The sequence below is a fragment of the Anoplophora glabripennis genome, unplaced genomic scaffold (assembly GCF_000390285.2).
Source record: "Anoplophora glabripennis isolate ALB-LARVAE unplaced genomic scaffold, Agla_2.0 scaffold184, whole genome shotgun sequence".
NCBI lineage: Eukaryota > Metazoa > Arthropoda > Insecta > Coleoptera > Cerambycidae > Anoplophora > Anoplophora glabripennis.
The window spans coordinates 745,409-764,918 of NW_019416285.1; the positions used below are offsets into that span (position 1 = coordinate 745,409).

At 33.1% G+C, this 19,510-nt stretch overlaps 1 protein-coding gene across 5 annotated transcripts in view; it reads left to right on the forward strand.

Annotated features, from left to right (window-relative positions):
• Positions 1 to 19,510, forward strand: part of LOC108910130 (UDP-N-acetylglucosamine--peptide N-acetylglucosaminyltransferase 110 kDa subunit) — a 42,043-nt gene that overhangs the window by 17,163 nt on the left and 5,370 nt on the right. For 4 of the 5 annotated variants that reach the window (XM_018714646.2, XM_018714645.2, XM_018714647.2 and 1 more), the window contains one exon: positions 17,629 to 18,104. In XM_018714646.2, the coding sequence (XP_018570162.1) occupies positions 17,629 to 18,104 (476 nt within the window). Of the gene's footprint in view, positions 1 to 12,000; positions 12,295 to 17,628; positions 18,105 to 19,510 lie in introns of those variants that run through there. The other variant, XM_018714648.2, reaches the window with a different exon arrangement.

Here is a 19,510-nt window from a genome sequence, read left to right on the forward strand (position 1 = left end):
GCGTTCCTAAAAAAGTTTTCTGATAAAGGTAAACAATTATAATAATTTGTATAATTTGCAGAAAATTTCTATTATATGTTCATTTGGCCAACAATATATTTTAATAATTTATGTCCTCAAACATTTTTATTATATTGATGGCAAATTTTGTTCCGTCTCAAAGGATCTCGAAAATGCCATGTTGTAATAATATTATTTCTCCCTTTCACAATTGTAATATCAATGATTAATGGAAGGTGCCTATAATAAATTAAAATTACCTGAATCACACCAAATTCCGCATTGCTGCACTGCACTGCTGGGCAATCTGTCAACCACTTATCAACGGCTGAGATTTATTGCCCAGTAGCCCAATGCAACTGTATTTGTATTTCGTTTGCCTGTTTTTTTTAGGTTGTTCTGTCAGTACCGTACGAAAACCGAAAACTTGTTGCGTGCAATTGTCGTTGGTTTTGAATATTTTTAATGTGTATTTTCAAATGGTTAATATCAATACGTTTTCAAAAAAAAGGGATTTATCTTTGTTTCGGATTTACTCGTGAAACTCGATGAAATGTTTTGCGCTTATTTCAACTTCTTTATAGTATACATTTCATTTCGCGTAGATAATAAAGTCCTTGCGGAAAGCAGGGAAAACAAGATTCAGGAAAATAAATATTGCCATCCAATATCTTGAAACATTGAAGTAAATATGAAAATGTTTGTGTCATAAGTTCAGGATTTTCAAAAAAGATTTCTTGTTTTGAAATTGAAATTTTTTTGCCGAGTGTATTTTAGTTGAAAAGCACCTAAATTGTTACACGAATACATAAATTTAAATTAATGTCTTATTCACCGCAAATCTTAAAAGTTCCTATATAGTCCAATTAACTAAGCCTTTAAATCGAAATTTTGTCAACTTGGCTGAATTTTTGATATGAGTTAGTTTAAGGTATATTATAACAATAAGTGAGAGTAATTTTTTGTTCAACCCCCGGCCAAGGGTGGAAAAAGATAAAACAAAGGGCTTTTTCAAGATAACTCAAAAAGGGTAAGAGCTAGAAAAAAAAGTTTTTCATGAAAGTTGTAAAGCAGACAATTCTACATAAAAATGGTCTCTTAGCTTTTTCTTGTACTATTAAAATTAACAGAGTTAGGGAGGCTAGAAGTTAAGGGAAGATTTCAGAAATTTAATTTTGTTAAATCATTAAAATTAACGATTAAAAATTTGATTTTTTGTTATAACTTTCTTATTAAAAATTAAAAAATATATCTATTTCTCTGAAAAGAAAAGTTACATATTTTAGAGCAGATTGAAAAAAAAAATTACAAAATTCAATCATTTTTCTGTTTGTTATGATTTTTTTTAAATTTCTGAAATCTTCCCTTAACTTCTAGCCTCCCTAACTCTGTTAATTGTAATAGTACAAGAAAAAGTTAAGAGGCCATTTTTATGTAGAATTGTCTGCTTTACAACTTTCATGAAAAACTTTTTTTTCTAGCTCTTACCCTTTTTGAGTTATCTTGAAAAAGCCCTTTGTTTTATCTTTTTCCACCCTTGGCCGGGGGTTGAACAAAAAATTACTCTCACTTATTGTTATAATATACCTTAAACTAACTCATATCAAAAATTCAGCCAAGTTGGCAAAATTTCGATTTAAAGGCTTAGTTAATTGGACTAATAACCCTTTCCTTCAAGCACTAGATTCAAAACGACAAGCGAGATAGACGTCAATCGATTCAACCATCCGCGGTTGTTTTCGTTGTTTGTCGCAGGAACTTCCGTCTCCAGTTATCGAGAAGTATTATTACTTCCAATAAACTTTCCCAAGGGTCAAATAGTTGTTGCGTAAGTACGGTTTGTTAGAACGGAATTAATTCGCTTCGATTTCAGTAATTACTTGAGTGGATGCCATAAACGTTGTAGGTTAATGCAACATTAAAGTGGGTAAAGTTGTTCGTGACGTAAAATTTGTAACATTATGACAGTTTTATTTATCTTTTGTCGTGTATTGGAGTTTTGAGTTTTCTAAATTGGGGGGGGGGGCGCTCTTAAACTTCATGTTTTCCAGCTACTACTAATATTGTCTGGTTCTATATTTTCTCCTGCAGTATTTTGAATGTCAGAATAATTGTTTTCCATTCTTGCGATTATTAATTTGACGCAGATTGTCATTGTGAAAGAAAACATGTGCCATGCGCCCGGCTACTATAATATGTATTGGGAGTAATTGTTACTAAATCACGAGAAATAGTTTTACTATTTTTAATCTCGTTGTGAATAATGTCGAACTCGTACACCGACAAGAGGTCAGTTCATTTTTTCTTCGAGACCACATCTTTTACTTGTCGATAAGGCGCAGGAGAATAATCAGCGCGATGACTCAGTGCCTGGAGCCTTCCGCTGTGATATTGGCGTCACGATCCCTTATCCGTCGATGATGCTACCAATTGTTCGCTTTTTTTTATGGATGTCTCCCTTGAATGCCGTCTCATTTTCCTAGTGCTAGACAGGGGATTTCTTGTACGTTGCCCCTAGAGCAAAATGGGCGGTAATTCACTCCGGCGATTCGGAACATGCGGCACGTGACGGCGGGGGTGGGTTGGCCTGGCAGGGCGCAGCCTCCGGTTGCCCGGAGCAACGACTGCGACACCCCAGCTATCCGGGGCGTCGCGGCGCGTCTCCGCGCTAGTCGCACGCCGTACCCCGTTCACTGCTTCAGTGCCTAGATTAGTATTATAGTAGTGCCTCTTCTTCAATCAGTCTGCCCTCTCTCTCATTCTCTTTTGCTTGCCCTTTCTAAACACCGACCATAACCTACGACTTGTGGGTTTCGCGGGGCGCGCGATGGGTCGAGAATTTCGAATTTTTTTTGGGCGGCCGTTGTCGTCGAGTATGACCGAACAGGGTTTTCCGACTTGCAATTAGTGTAACGACTGATGTAACCAGTATACGTTTGCGTAAAAATACGACAATAAATAAACAGGGATCTTTACCGAATTTTTCGATAAGTTTGGGACTTTTACGCTCATTTCGTGTCCGTTTTTTGACAAGAGGTAGTACAATTAAGCATATTAAGCGTGAAGAACAAATAAGGAACCGCAAACGGGGTTCTGTACGGCGTGATCTAAGTATTTGACATAAAATTCCGTCTTGGTAAGTTTATCCCAATTTCACGCATATTTTTTTACATAATTTTTCTCAACGACAACACTTTCCAAGATACAATTTTAAGTCAAATACTTATATCACAGTGCTGTAAAGATACGCGTTTGTGGTTTTCTAATTGCTCTTATCGCTTTCTAATGGAGGCCAACAATCAGTTCTAGGTCACCCTGTACAATACACAAAAGACAGCTCAACATTAAAATTTAATTTTTCACAAATTGATTTCTCATTAGAGATTAATAAAATATGTCAAATTTATTTTTCATTACATTAATATAACACATTGAATAAAATAAACTGGCGAGTATAAAAGTAAAGTCCGCGCTATTGAGAAATAAAACAATGCATAATTACGTGTGGTGACATTTGGTAAAAGGAAATTTATCACTTTCTAACAAACCAGGTCAATACATTATACTGATAATTAATTTATTGAGCATGTTTGTGATTGCATGACAAATCTATTTAAAAGGATTTAAGGATATATTCTAGTTGAAACATTTTTGGAACCTCTGACTTCATCGATAGCTCGGCTGGTATTGCTTGCAAGTGTTTAAACAAGTCAATGTGGATAAAGATATGCAGTTTTCAATCTCGTTCGAATAAAATAGAAGAGATCTTTTTTCCAAAAACTCGACTCTATTTCTGTGGGGATATTTGAATATTATATATATTAGTTTTTTAGCTGTTATGTACTTATGATTGTATGTTCAGAGAACTTCTACTAACATCATTTATTCACAATGAAAATAGAAGGGAATAGATTTTTCATCGACAACTGATTTGTTCTGCTACATTGTAGGTGATTTTAGCCTGATTTTCCTATTTTCTCTTTTTCTCGATGCTTCCATTACAAAGGATTTGCTATTAATATTGAGCAACAGCACGTATCGCTTCTGTTGAATATGCAAAAAGGAATCGCAAAAAGCAAATTATATATAGTTTCTGTGGTGAAATTGCGTCTCGGTTTGAAATTGCTTTTCTCTCGGGATTCATTTTTAATATAGCACGGTTGCTCCAATTCTGGCGTTGTATTTTATTTTTAATCTTCCGCTTATCTGTTTTTAGACGTTGAACTAAATTGCACTGAGATCTCTTTAATATACATTCCTTATATCTTCATCAAGTAAATAACGACTGGGAGCTCATTTTTTTATATACGAATTTGAAGCTTCAGTACTGAAATGAAAAGTAACTTTAACAGAAAGTTTCTTATTTCCATTCGAAAGCACAGCAAAGAGAAGATAAAATTGGCTGATCCAATGAAAGCTATTCCTTGGGAAAGTTATAAATAGTTTCAAGAAAAATCATCCCTGGAGATAGAAAACATCCCCAGTAGCTGATGTATTGATTAAACTACCACCGTTTCTTCTATTTATAGTCCGATTTTGCTTCACGAGAAATCTTTCGTATGTTCCCTCATAAATAAGCAAAGCGGTATCGATTTTCTTGAAACGAGTCGAGATTACGATTTTATTATGAATATTGAAATAAATCTCAGCGAAGCCGTGAATTTGAATATTGCTGTGCGAAGTAAAGAAGAGAAATTTCGACGTTAGAGATTAAGTGCTGGGTCACATGCGCGTAAAATTTTCTGGTGCTGCAATGCGCTCCCAATCACAGTTGTACTTTGGACATCTTTTGCAAATGGGAATTCTGTTCCAAAGATGTTAGGTGACATTTTTCAAAGTTAAGAATTATTGCAAAACAACGTCGCCAGTGCTTAGCATGTCACAATATGCATAAAACAAGCGTTGTGCGTCATGGAGCTCGTATAATAAATTTTACGTTCGTGTGTTGCGGCTATTACAGTTTATATCGAGTGTTTTAGACCTTTAATATTTTCGTAGTTCGGTTTTTATTAAGATAAAAGTAATCTAAGATCTAATATGTTTTATATTTATTTTTATATTTTAGTTTTCATAATCTTAATCGTGGAAGGCCAGTAAATATGTCACATGTAAATTAAGAAGTATTTATAGTACCATGGCGACTTCTTGTGTCAATAACCTGGCCCTGGCTAAAATTTACGTGTTTTAAGGTGGCCATATTCCTGGCCGAGAAATAGTGGAATTTCTGGCGTTTTTAGGTACTGAAATCTTTAAAAGTAAAACGTGTAGAACAAAAGTAAACACAAAAATAAAATCCTTGATGTTTTGTTTATTCATTGTTACCATTTAAATTTACTCAAATAAAATAATAAGTAAAAAAAGCGTTTGTATAACATGCGTTTGCTGTTATTCTAACCCCACATTTTAAGAATTATTTTCACGTACTTATAAATAAAAGTAAACAATTTTATATGTAGGACTAAGCAAGTAAATGTTATAAGAATATTTACATGTGGAATTATATATAAAAAAGTTAGTATTTTCGTAGATTTCAGTACCTAAAACCTTGATGGTTTGATCGTTTTTTGCACCTGTTTATTCGTTTTACTGCGGCGTCTTTGAAAATACTCAGGTGGCATGACATAACATTCCTATTATTTGATAAGCTTTAGATTATTCAGTTATTAAATGTTTGAAATTATTTGTCTTTGCGGAAAACACTATTTAAAGAATATGGGGCCCTTAAAGATATAACACTTCTGATCCCTGACATGTTTTAGGACTGCGGATTTAATAAATTTTTCGGACGCGTGATACGATATTATTTTCGTGTGAAGACGGTATTTTCTTTAGACATCTGTCGTTGAGAGGCCGTAATTAACTAATAAAAACCTAATTATAAGCTAAAATGAGAAGTTCCAAGACATACATACAAGTGTTTTTTTTTATTTGTATATTTAACGGAAATAAAATAGCGCACAACCATTAACTAATACCCATAAGTAGATATTAAATGTTAGGTGTTATTTGCCTTTCATTATTTAATTTTTCAGTATGTAATTATGTAAATTAATCGCCCGTACTAATTACCTTTTTTAATTACCACCACGTTAAAATAAACGTATACGATCGAACTAATGAACGATTGTCCTTTGTGAACAGAAACAAGGACTGCATAATAACCTCATTATGTATGTTATCTTTCATCGGTTTTTCTTATTTACTGCCCCACAGAGGAAATAAAACCTATTTTTCATAGGTTACATTAAAACGAATTCGTGGAACTTATCTTTACTGGGAAATCTATTTTGTTTCCGCTAAAGTACATATATATTCGCTCAATTTAGCAAAATAAACAAACATTTCTCTTAAAAGGTTTTTTTCTTTTAATTTATTCAGTTTATTTTTACACGAAATGCGTTTATTTGCCTCTAGTACTTAGAGTAGTTGAAGAGAAAGCTTTTACCAATTTTAACCCGTTTTTTTTTATTGTGGAACCAAAATAAATTTAATTGTATGTACAAAGGACTTTGCGCATTATAGGTTGGGAACTTTTTATTGTCCACGACTGTACGTACACAAATCGCTAGAAGATTACGCCTCGCAGCTTTGCTATAACGTCGAGGAAACCTCTCCGGGACGGTTTTCTTCCACGTGATAGCGCCTTACGCCCGATTTACGATGTTTAACAGCAACTTACGCGGAAAATGTTTGCCGGAGTGAATTTTCCTTCTACGACGAGAAGAGGGCGAGGCATTCGATTTCTCTGCCTACAATCATTTGTAACAATGACTGTTATAAATTACGGGGCATTATTCTCGTCTTTTGTCTAATACCAATGCATACTCGATTAGGAAATTCCATATCAATCTTCAGGGGTTCCCTAAGGGTCGTTTCTGGGACCGCTCTTGTTTGTTGATTTTATTAATGATCTTAACGGAACGTCAATTACTTCGCTATGCGGATGACCCTAATTGTTTTTGGTTAAGTTTAACTTTATACTGATTATCCTGTTGAATACAATTAATCCAATTTACTGATATTTGGTCTGACATTTGATGTTAAATTATCGTGAGATGAACATATTCGTTTTATAATCAAGTCGCTCGGCAAAAAATTAGGTTTTATTTGTAAAATCGATGTTATTTACTGCAACTATTTTCTGAATCTCGTTTTTATATTTTGATTACAATTTTATTCTGCAGTATTTATGTTTTTAAGCTAAATTAAGGACATTATTTTTTAAATAAATCAATTTTAGAGTTTATCTGCTCAGTGTTTCGATATATGAAGCTTTCCTATAATTTCTGTATTCGTAAATCTGTATAAAAAAATGCCAAACCTTCTCTAGGGGATGGCAAAGAAACAGGAAATTCCCTTGCTCTAATATCTGTCGTTTAGGTGGGCTGAGTAAAGCCCACATTGTTTCCCATAATCCCTTGGGCAGATGCTGGTGAAATGTCTCTTCTAGTTGTAGTGTGTCCAACTTAATGCTTCTCTATCCCTCAAAATTAGTTTTGGAATTGCCTGTCCCGTAGGTGGTAATATCCGTAATGCTATGGTTTTGTCGAATAAAAATCAAATTTATACTGAAAAAACTCACAGCTCGATGTCTTGATAATAATTAATATAATTTGAAAAAAAGTTATAACAACAGAAGCGTTTTTTGTTTTTCCTGAAATCGATTACACATGTTTTTGTAGACCTATCAACAGAAGTTTTAAGTAGACATTCACGTTAACAAAGTTTATTATTTAACACATAAGAGCGGGAGTTCGTTAAGTGTAGCGAGTAAACATATCATTTATTTACGCAATACAAATAAATATTTTCATTTATAACCTACTTAAGTTAGTTAAATGCCAGTATACCAGAATAAATAATGTTCTAATTGCTGAAGAAAAGATATATGCGGTTCAGATGGACCGTAAAACGTTTGGGAAAGAATTTTTGTGGCATGCGTTTTACGTCGGAACACGTGTAGAGAATTTGTGTCTACACCTACAGCCTACAGGCTCTCGGCGGGATAAAATTAATTTTAAAGAAATTAATGGACGGATATGCGGGCTCATTAATATTCTAGCACCTCTGGTCGTGCCAAATGGGGAGGATATTGAATTTTTGCAGTCAAAAACGATGAAAAATGAAGAGTAATTACGTAATTATTTTTTAGCTTTTGGTTTTTTTCGTTACACGTTTTGAGGAATTTTTCATTGTTCTATTATATTGTATGGGAATAGACGTTAGCTTTGTATGGCCTTTTAAAATAATTTTGTTACACTGACAAAAATGTTCATGTAATTTCACTAAATATTTCTCCTGCTATAACGGTGTTAAGCGATTAAATTCTTTGAGGATGCGACATAGCACTGTTTCCCTCTCAATTTTTACTATTACGACGAAAATAGCGATTTTAAAACAAAAATCTCGCTTGGTCCTGCCTCACATATCTTAACTTCGCGTTTGTAAATCTTTCCTCGAAATAAAGGTAAAGCTCCGGGGTCCAACTTCTAATTTAATTATGTTTAAGGCATACCTACCAGTAAATTGCCGTTAATTAAGTTACGGATGTTGTGTTCCATTAGTTTATATACACTAATTAATCTCGCAGTTATATACAAAGCTTCTTCAATTTTAGTGACCAAATAAATAAGAACTAATTCTGTTCTAGAGAGCAAAGTGAATATTTTGGGAATTTGTGAATTTGAATAATAAAATCAGTTACGCACACGAAATGTTTTATCAACACATTTTTAGGGTGGATACATTTTTTTGCGCCCATTATACAGGTCCGTTTTTGACTATTTATAGCCTTGTGCGATAAGGAACATGAACAAATATTCGTAAACACGAATATTTAAAGAAAATTGCCAGAATTGAATTTTAATGTTGGGCTAGGTATTTTTTACAAAAGAATCGTTTGTTTGTAATTTCTCCCTAGCAACCATCAAGCTCACCTTCACTGTAATAGCCTGTTATTACGCTCATAACTAATGCTTCTGTAATAGTCGTCTATTACATTTATAAATAAATTAAATTCGTACGACAAATGGGTGATGACATGCTTTTAACAGACTTGTGTTCTTTTAGACATGCCTTTATAAAACGGATAAGAGTATTATTCTAAATTGTCAATGTTTATATATTATACGAGTATATTCAAGATATTATCTTCGTTTATTCGGCTCGGCATGGCCTCGTCATTCCGCCACATAAATAATGTTTTATTTGCTTTCGATGTCCGCTAAAGTGATCTCATTCAAAGTATAAACACAAGTGGCGTTAAATCAGAGCGTTCTAGGAACGTGTTGACGTGCTTTTCGTGATGTAGTTAGGATCATTTCCTAAAGATTGTTTGGCGCGATGTCAACGTAATTCTATATATTCAGAAAAATCCGATTTGTGTTAAAATTAGATCTGCCTATCGCTCGGTAATATTTATTTAATTTAGAATCCGTATATTTTTATTTCTGAAGTGTACGACTGTTAGAGACTGGACATTTTTGGAATTCCTCGCGCCTCGATAACGTTATGAAAGCTTGATTAAATGGCATTTAATATCATTTTCTCGTGACTTGAACAATTAAAGCGGTTCCCTTTGTTTTCATAGATCGATTACAGTTGCTGATTAATCCGCGACTATTAATAGTGTTCGCCTAGAATTGTAACTGCGTGAATGTGAGATATTACACTTTTCGTTTCAATTTTTCTTCCAGACATTCGTTAATTTCTTTTTCGTAATAAATAATTCATTTCGCCAAATGAAAATCCTAATTTAAAACTTTCTTTCAACGTCTTGGGAGACGAATTCAGCAAAAACTTCGGAGAAATTCTTAGTTGTAAGAGTAAGATGAAAATTAGCTTTTTAGCCTTTAATTGGATATTTAATCTCTTTGTCGGGTCCTATTTAAGAGAAATCCTTCCATAACTCTGGTAATAATGCCAATAATAGAGAAATCCTATTAAAAACATTTTACTATTAGCTGTTCTTCTATATCAGAAATCTTGGTATGAAAAGATATTTAAATCGAAATGACCACTTAGTCCAGTCACTGAAGGCAAAAATAAAGTAAAAGCTCCCAATTTTTTCGGATAGTGTGGATTTTCCTGAAAATTTGCATACAAGCTCATCTGACCCCCCACTTCAAAAGTTATATTGTCTAGATGTGTGCTTTATTCTATTTGGGGGTGAAAACTACCTCTGTACGAAAAAAAATGCGAAAATCGCAGATTTACGTCTTTTAAAGATTCAATTCATGTTCATATATGTTGGATAAATTTCCTTTCATGTTTTTTAATATAATTTATGGAATTTAATTACTCTTCAACTCTTAAAAATCCTTAAAAACTAACCTTCCATGGCCAAAAAAATAGAAAAAAAGTTTTTAACAAAACAAAATATTCTTTTGGTGCATTCACAATCTATTGCATTTCTTTTGTTATTCATTAGAAAGCTTACGCTTAAGCTTAAGTTGCAATCCTTAAAAACCATCCTTTATAATGAAATAAAATATTATTGAAAGCATGAGATGTTTTAATGGTATGCATATGTTGAATTATAAACTTTTTATTGGTTTTCAAATGATCTATGATATATTGCAACTTTTCAGCCACCCAAAAAATCCTTATGGAAGAACTACCCCTCATAAAAAACCCTACCCCTTATAGAAAAATTTCCTAAAAATTATATGCGAGTATGATGATATAATTAATTTTTTTTTAATTTTATTGAATTCTTAATATTTTTTTATTAAATTTATATCAAATAAAAAAAATTTTGTATACATTATAAATGGATACGTGTGTATATGCATATTATTAAAATACTTATTCAAATCAGTTAAGTGCTCCAAAATACACAAAGATCATGGTAATTTACTCGCACCGAAAATTTTACCAAAACAATGCAATTGACTTTTTTACCATAACTTTTGTAATTTTAAAGTTATAAATTTACTCAAAAAAACATTTTGTAGGGAATTTAAAGCACTTTAAGTTCTGTGATTTGCAGTTTCTTTGAGCCCTTCGTTTTTTAGATTACTTTTTTGTAAGCTAAAAGGGCTCAGGAAAGGCAGTCTTGGAGCTTAGTTTCGAGTTTCTAACCTACAATTTCTTATTTTGTCATTTTTTTTATAACTTTGTTAGTTTTTGAAATATTTTGAAAAAAATGCGATTCTTTAAAAAATTGAAAAATTTTATTCAAAAGGAAATGATTTTTTTTTAAAATTTGGGCTTCTAAAGTCTTTCAAATTCCCAGTTGACTTCAACTTCTGGGAGTCATAACTCGGGTTCTATACCATCTACAAAAATAAAAGAACAATCTCTTTGCTATTTAATTACCTTAATTTTTGCATATGATCATTTTTTTTGATAAAACTTGTAGTTTTCGAGATATTTACGAAAAATGGCAAAAAAAACATGCATTTTTGAGCTAAAAACGAACATGTTTAGTCGCAAATAACTCAAAAAGTATTGACTGTACAAAATATTCTTATAGAACATTTTTTTTTGCTTAGAATTCATCTCTCTATCGAATCGTGAGGTTATTTTTAATAAAAAAAACCTCCAGAAGGGGTGGCATCCGCCCCTAGGGTAAAAGCACACATCGGCACTATATAACTTTTGTTTCTTGGGCTATTCCCCAGCTACAGTTCAAATTTCACGTCAGTCCATTCCATCCGAAAAAATTGGTAGCCAAAAGCTTCTGTGACTGGACTAACAACACTTTTCTGAATCGTAATTTGGGTACATTTCGAAACAGGGACTTCCTCCAGATATCCCATTCCAATAATAATCAATCAATCGTCCCCCTTGAGCAGTTGGCCTGTCGCCGCATGCCGTGACCGCACCGCCGTAGATCATACCCACCGCCTTCGAACTCTTGACTGCCGTCCACGTACCCCACGTCTGCCAATAAATTTCCCAGAGATCTCATCCGAAAACTCTCGGAGTCAAAAGTCCCGTCCTCTCAAACTAAATACAGCTGGTGCGTGCTTGCGTGTGTGAGCGACGGACCGCCCGAGCCGACCGTAGCAGCGTGGCGTCGTCGACGGCGACGACCACCACGACGTTGCCGACGTCCGTGTCCGCCGAGAAGCGCATGGGATTTGTTTAGTTTGCGTGTTTCCGTCGCGATGTGGATGCCCGCCGCCGTCGCCGCCGACGAGGATTACGTGCCACTCTCATCGCCATGGAGCTTCAGTGCGTGGTCGTGTACACAGTCATCGACATACCGGAGCCGAAGCCTCCGCCGGGCGCCCGCGGCGGAGACCAGGAGGACGGCTGCCTCGGCTGGATCAAGGGGCAGATCAAAAGGTGCGAAGGGACTCGGTTTATGTCTAGAGGTGTAGATTTTCACTTGATTATTTTGGAAATTTTCGAAATACTTATTATTTTTTTCACTTGGTTATTTTTTTTCAAAAGTTGATGTTGAAAGAGTCAATTTTTTCACTGGAAGTAACACTTTTAATGTTTCTCATTATTGGTATTTCCTAACGACTTGTTTTGATGGGGTGAATGACGTGGACAAAACTTCATAATTTAATTACATTCATTTTTTAGACTTAAAAATCTATCTCACGCTTCTTTATTTTGAAAAATAGTCCCTTTGGTGGGACCTGAAAGCTTTTTTTTCAAAATAATAGATTGTGAAATACAAACTTAAATGTTAACACAAATTAATGTCATTATATTCACATGAGTGGGACCTGTCTAATATTTAATTTAAAAATCTCTTACGTTCCTGTGTCCTTAAATTTAATAATTTTATTATTGTCTTCAGCGTTACACACGAACACAATTTTGTATGAAAATTATTTAGAGCTGAAATAGTTTAAAGTAAAAGCAATTTAATAACAAAATATTTTTTTCGAAGCATCAACGTCAAAAAGATTGTTTTGCTTATATTTTTTTAGCTGTTTTTATCCTGTCTAATCTCTATAAATGTAATAAATAAGTTTTCTGAATTCAAGCAGAATAATCTGGATAAAGCGGCCTAGATAGAGTTATTGTGATAATAGTAAAATAAATTCGTATACATTTTTAATTTGCTTAGTCGAAATGTAATACATCTGTGATAATTTTGTTATATTTTTTGGAGTCATCGAAGTTTAAATTCTTCTCTAGCGTGATTCTGTTTGTCAACAAAAGTATTGCGGATTCGAATATATTCAAGTTATTGAAAAGTTTCTCATCGTTTCTGTATTTGAATTATTTATTAAAATGAAGAATACTTTAAATTCAGATATTTAACCTAAAAGAACCATTTATCATACTTGAAAGGTTTGTGAAATCATTTGAGTTTAGAGTTTCTTTTTTAGAGCAGAGTTACATATTTTTTGTTGAAAGCGAAATATTGGAAATCGTTATTACTTTTCTATTAATTCCAATAAAGTTCAACATTTTTCTTAAAAAATGCTAAAAACCATCTTCATAGACAAACGATGAATTATCTTAAATAAAAGTGGACTTTATTTGATGAGAACGTTTTTGGAATTGATTGGAATTTAAAAAAACGTTATTCTTGGTAGATTTTTCTTTATTTTGATATTTTTAATGTTATGCAATAAACTAAACTCAAATTTGCATTTACTGTTTTTATATTTTGGTTCTGAAATTAGGTAACTTTTTTATCTAAACGCCCTACTTTGTCAAAGATACTCCAAATATTTCGGCTATAATTTGAAACGTTTGTTTCTTTTTACGTTTTTTAAAGCAAAATGTTAGAAATTGTCAAAATTGTGCCATTGTTACTTTCACAAACTTGTTCCAAAATTAAAAGTATTTGTTGTTCTGGGTTTTGATTTAATTTATCGATACATAAACTTTAGTTTAACACATCCTGATTATTAAACAGTTTTTTTACTATTTATTTAGTCGAAAATATTTATGAACATCACAAATATCAGGAATTGAAATACCTACCTAAGAAGCACGAATTTGTGAAATAGTCATTAAATTTAGTGTTTTTCAGTAACAAAAAGTACAAAAATCGACTACTAAATTTTATTATTTCTGTAAAAAATTTATTTAATGATTTATCTGTTTAAATCTACAGTGTAAACAATTGAAGATTAAACTATAGTTCAGTGGTTCTCAAACTATTTCATGGGCTGCTTGGATTTAGTGAGAGTGAGATTGTTTTAATACTTGGGGATTTTCTGTTTCGAGTGGACTCGCATATTTTTGTGTTTTCTTTACTGCAATTTGTAAAATTATTAAGGTTTTCATCAATTTTGAGCAGTCGAAGTAGCGTTCAGATTTTAAAAAATTGTTCATCTGTTTTTACGTTTTTTGACATCAAAGTAAATTAAGATAGCTTAATTCGTTGTTGGGGGAAATAAATTTGAGCATCTGAGCGTGGGGTATAAAGGGCAATAAAATCGAGCGATACGCAATAAAAGATGGAGAACCACTGCACACTGCCATTAACATCAAGTAATGCTTGGCTTGGCAGTAATTACTGTAGAGGAGCTATTAGTCATATTTTCGTTTTATATCTGTTTTTTATCCAATTTATTATGATTTATATCAATCGTCCCTTAGTCATAATTGTTAGTTTATTGCAGGAAACTTATTACACGATATACATCATTTTTGTCGTTTGTTTATAAAGTTTTCTTTGAAATATTTAAAACTCTCCAAAATGTTGTAAACGGTACAGTGACGCATCGTATTTTGGGGTAATTTCGTTCATAATTAATTGTGAAATTACAAGTCACTTTTGCTGAAAGCGTAAATACCCAGCAAGATGCGGGTTTCACAACACACACTTTGAGTGACAATTCGTATTTTTAGATCTAATTAACGCTTAGTGGGAAATTTCCGATGTGAGCAAACAGTTCTTATTGTTAAAGACCTAGATGTGTAATAATACTTTATCAAATATGTCAAATGAACGGGAAGCGGCACGAAAGCTGCAGACGTCCCATTAGTGTAACCGCCGAACCTTGTCGTTGTGTATAAAATTCAAAGGCAACAGCAAAGAAACCTGGTTTCTCGTTAAAAGCTGCTTCTCATCGCACGATCATGTTTTTTTCTTTGTGTACAGCTTTCGGCTTGAATGAATGATGTATTTCCATTTCTTACAAACCGCGTCGACGGAGTTTGCTTCAAGGATGGTTTTTTGGCTCCCGCTCAATTCTCGGGTGGAGATTTTTGCTATGCTGTGGTAACCTGTTGCTCCTTGGCACGACTTTCGCATTTTTCTCGTTAATGTAGGAATCTTTTGACGCAATTGGGATAATTGCAGTTATTCTTGTTCTAAGAGAGATTGCGACACGCATGAATGGATGTTTGAGTCAATATTGATCGCATGGAAGAAAATATTGTGTAAAATCACTACTTTATTTTGGAATACTTGCAGTTTTTTGAAAAATTGTTAGACAAACTGAAAAAGGATTGGGAGCATCACCAAATGATTAATAGATGAATCAAATGAACGATTTTTTTTTTATTAAGGTTATAAAGTGTAATGTAGCGGGTTCTATTTTATACGAGTAGATATAAAAAATATGCCTTTGAGCAGAGGCCAGAAATAACAAATCATAAGTTTTAATAACTTTTGGTTTCCCTCCAAATGGTTCATTGCGGTTTCGCATGCCAATTTCTAAAGGAATATCAACTGATACAAAATATATCATATACGAAAGATTTACATAATTTTTCTGTACTGTATAACATTAAAGCTCGTAGTCTTTATAGATGTTAAAAATTGGAGATAAACTAATTTGTGGAGTTTATATTTTATGTCTGTAATAAAAACTGACTTTGTTTATATTGTACTAGTTATAATGTTTGGTTACAATATAATATTGTATGTTGAAGATACTAATGTATCAGGGTAATAAATTTATTTTTGGTATTAGTTTAAAATATGCTAATTGAAAAAAGTTTTGGTGTCTTTCAATAAAACCGACTTAGGTTTTGTTGGTCTAGCTGTTTGTTAATTAATTTCGTTTGTTTTTTTGAAACTAATTGTTTTAATTACTGAACGTTAATTTTAGAAGTTAATGTCGTAGATATAGGTTCTAATTGATCCAAAGAAACGTATCGAAAAAGAAAAATTTAAAAAAGTTGAAATTAAGTTGCCCTAACGTGTAAAACAGCTTTATAAACAAATTGCCTCAGGATCGGGCAAAAACCGCTCGGGAATTCGCTCTTTTTGCATTAAATAGAGCTTATTTTTACGGCAATAAAAAAAAAAGAAGTCACCAACACCTCGTTGTTTCCAAGATAACTTTTTTATATATAATGTTAATTGTTAATTAACTATTGGACACATCAGACCCGGATTTTAGTGACAAATTTTATTTTTATGGTCTAATCGTTCGTTTCATAAGTTCATTCAGGGATAACAGGACAAGATCGACCTTCTATTTTTTTTTAATAAACCCTTATATTTGTATAATTTATTGCATGCGTCTTGGCACCCTATTTTGGGTACATCTCCCTTACTATTAGAGATATGAAATCTTATATATCACAGTAATTGTAGAAAATAGTTAAAAATATGCGGTTTCATTTGAAAAAAATAGGTGTGTGGCAGCAATGCAATTACTTTTATCAGATACGCCATGTTCTTTTACCCCTAGATTTCAAATTGCTGTGCTATAAAAAAAACTATACCTACGAGTATACTTAATTTTATTTGCTATCTAAATGTTCTCTCAATTAACTAAATTTGATGGAATGTGCTAATAATAATTAATAATTTTATTTTGCCTATCTAAGCAAAGTGCTATGCTAATAAGAAAGCTGTTAGTAAATTTATTTTCAAGAGTTATTGGTTGAAAATAATAATAAGTCGGTATAAGTGTTTATCTAATTCATGCTGCTATTTTATCATTTTCTTACAGTTCTGAAAAACTTATAGTGTTAACAATCACAAAGTTTAATAATAATAGTTTTTGGATTTTTTTATATAAAAAATTTTTTTTTTAAATTTAAGGCGGGTCTATTATATCAGTTTTTGAACCTAGTAATTAATAATTACTGTTTTTACAGAAATACCTGCAAAAATATTTTCCTGTTAAAGAAGTATATCACAAACTTAAGCTATTTTCGCTTCGTTTTGCCTCAAAGTTGACAAAATAGAAATATTTTTTTTTAACGTTGAAACGCCTCATAAGGTTTTATTGAAATTTGGTGTACTAATACTTAAAAATAGATGTCACTCTATGACATAGAAAACTAAGTAATTGTATTAATAGAACTGAAAAAATACCCTCTCCCTTGAATTAGTCTGCTCATAATTTTGTCAGAAGGTCTTGTTTGTTAAACATTTTTCCTCTTGTAAAATTTTTGTATTTGTATTACTTTTGAGTTAATTAATTTTTTTTATTAGATCATTACTAATGCATTTTCGATTTAAACTTGAAATAATTACGTCATTTTAGAAATAATTCATTTGACAACAGAAACAAAACAACATATTCAAATTTACAGAAACTATGTAATAGACAGTGCTCTTCTAAGCAATGTTCAGTATAATCGTTGCCAATGATGCCCACACAAATTTTTTTATATTGTAGTCGTCATTATTTTCACGAATATGTATATTTCAGTTTTCACAAATCGCTTTGTTTAATTCATCGTTTCCTTTTAGCACTGTCTCTTGATATCATAACGATTTAATTTCTGTTCCCTCAGAGCGGTAGCGGCATACCTACGTGCTCTGAACCTCTCCCCCAACAATGCGGTCGTACACGGCAACCTGGCCTGCGTGTACTACGAGCAGGGGCTCATCGATCTGGCCATCGACACCTACAGGAGGGCCATCGAGTTGCAGCCCAACTTCCCCGACGCCTACTGCAACCTTGCCAATGCCCTCAAGGAGAAGGGCCAGGTGTCCGAGGCGGAGGAGTGCTACAACACTGCCCTACGTCTTTGTCCCTCGCATGCCGACTCGCTCAACAACTTGGCCAACATCAAGAGGGAGCAGGGCTACATCGAGGAGGCCACCAGGTTGTACCTCAAGGCCCTGGAGGTGTTCCCAGAGTTCGCGGCGGCTCACAGTAATCTGGCTTCGGTGCTCCAGCAGCAGGGGAAATTGAACGAGGCGCTTATGCATTACAAGGAGGCCATCAGGATTCAGCCTACTTTCGCCGATGCCTACTCGAATATGGGTGAGTAGGATGAATTATGTTGTTTCTGTTCTACTACATTCGACATCGGTGTCTCGTGTTTATTGACGTAAAGGAGTGCATGAGAAAATTGCAAATTAATGTACAGGGTGTATTTGAATGAAGGAGCCCAAATGCTAACGATTTTGAGGCCAAAATTTGAGAATTGGGCCAAATATACGACAGTCCAGTTCACTGTTGTTTTATTTGTGAGGTTCGGGGTGATTAAGTCAACGTTAATGAAAATATGTTGGTAACACTGAAACCAATGAACTAATTTTCTTCAAAATTGGTCACAATAGTACGTATGTTGTGTCTTAAAAAATTCAGCGAACAAAGAAATAAATTTGAATTACTGGCTCTAAAAGTACGACAAATTGGTATAGTCCTTCCGAAGTCAGTTGAACATGAGTATAAAAACGCCTAGCAATAAAATTTAAAGTTTCATAGGCATCCTTAAAAAAATTTTCTGTTAAAAGTAAAAAGTAGTAATAATTTGTATATAATATGTAGAAAATTTCTATTATATGTTCATTTGGCCTACAGCATATTTTAATTAATGCCCTCAAACAATTTTATTATATTGATGGGAAATTTTAGTTATAACATATTAAAAAACATTTACATTTTCATTAAAATATATTACTGCACTGCACTGCTAGGCAATTCATTTGTCAATAACTGAAATTTATGGCCGGTCGCCCAGTGCGGCTGTGTTTGTGCGCCGTTTGCCCGCGCGCGCGTTCTTCAACTGGCCGTATATATTTCTACCACCTCCACCAGACATGTATAAGGGTATGGCTAAATAAATATGGTAATAAGTTTTTCAAATATTTCAATGCTGAGTTGTTGCGTAACGACCGAACCTGGCCTAGCTCTTTGGTCTTCAATTGAGACCGGAAAGATTATACATCGTATATTTTTTAAACATATTTAAAGCAATTGTCATTTTTTTTAACAAAATATATGTTTTTTTTTTCGCTTTAATCTGATTTTTTTATTATCACAATGCAATATGTGATAGCTTGATCTTTGCGTAAAATGTACTGCAAAGGATACAATTAAGAGAATTTTTTAGTTATTTGATTTATTCAATGATACTATTTATATAATTTTGACCAGCGTCTTAAAATTTTGTTATGGTACTTGCTCAGTTTTACCATATTTTTAATGGCCACAGTTGCACAACGTCTGTCGTAGCTATCATATATTAATTACCTTATCGCACATATTCTGGATTGATGATCAATGCTGTAACTGTGGAAATATTTGGCATTGTAATAAATTTGTCACTTTATTAAGGAAAAATTAACACTGCAGCTAATTATGATTGAGTTGTTTATCCTTCAGAGCGTTGAAAATGGAAATTTACCTTTCCAATTTTTTTTTTTTAACAAGTTTATTCGCAG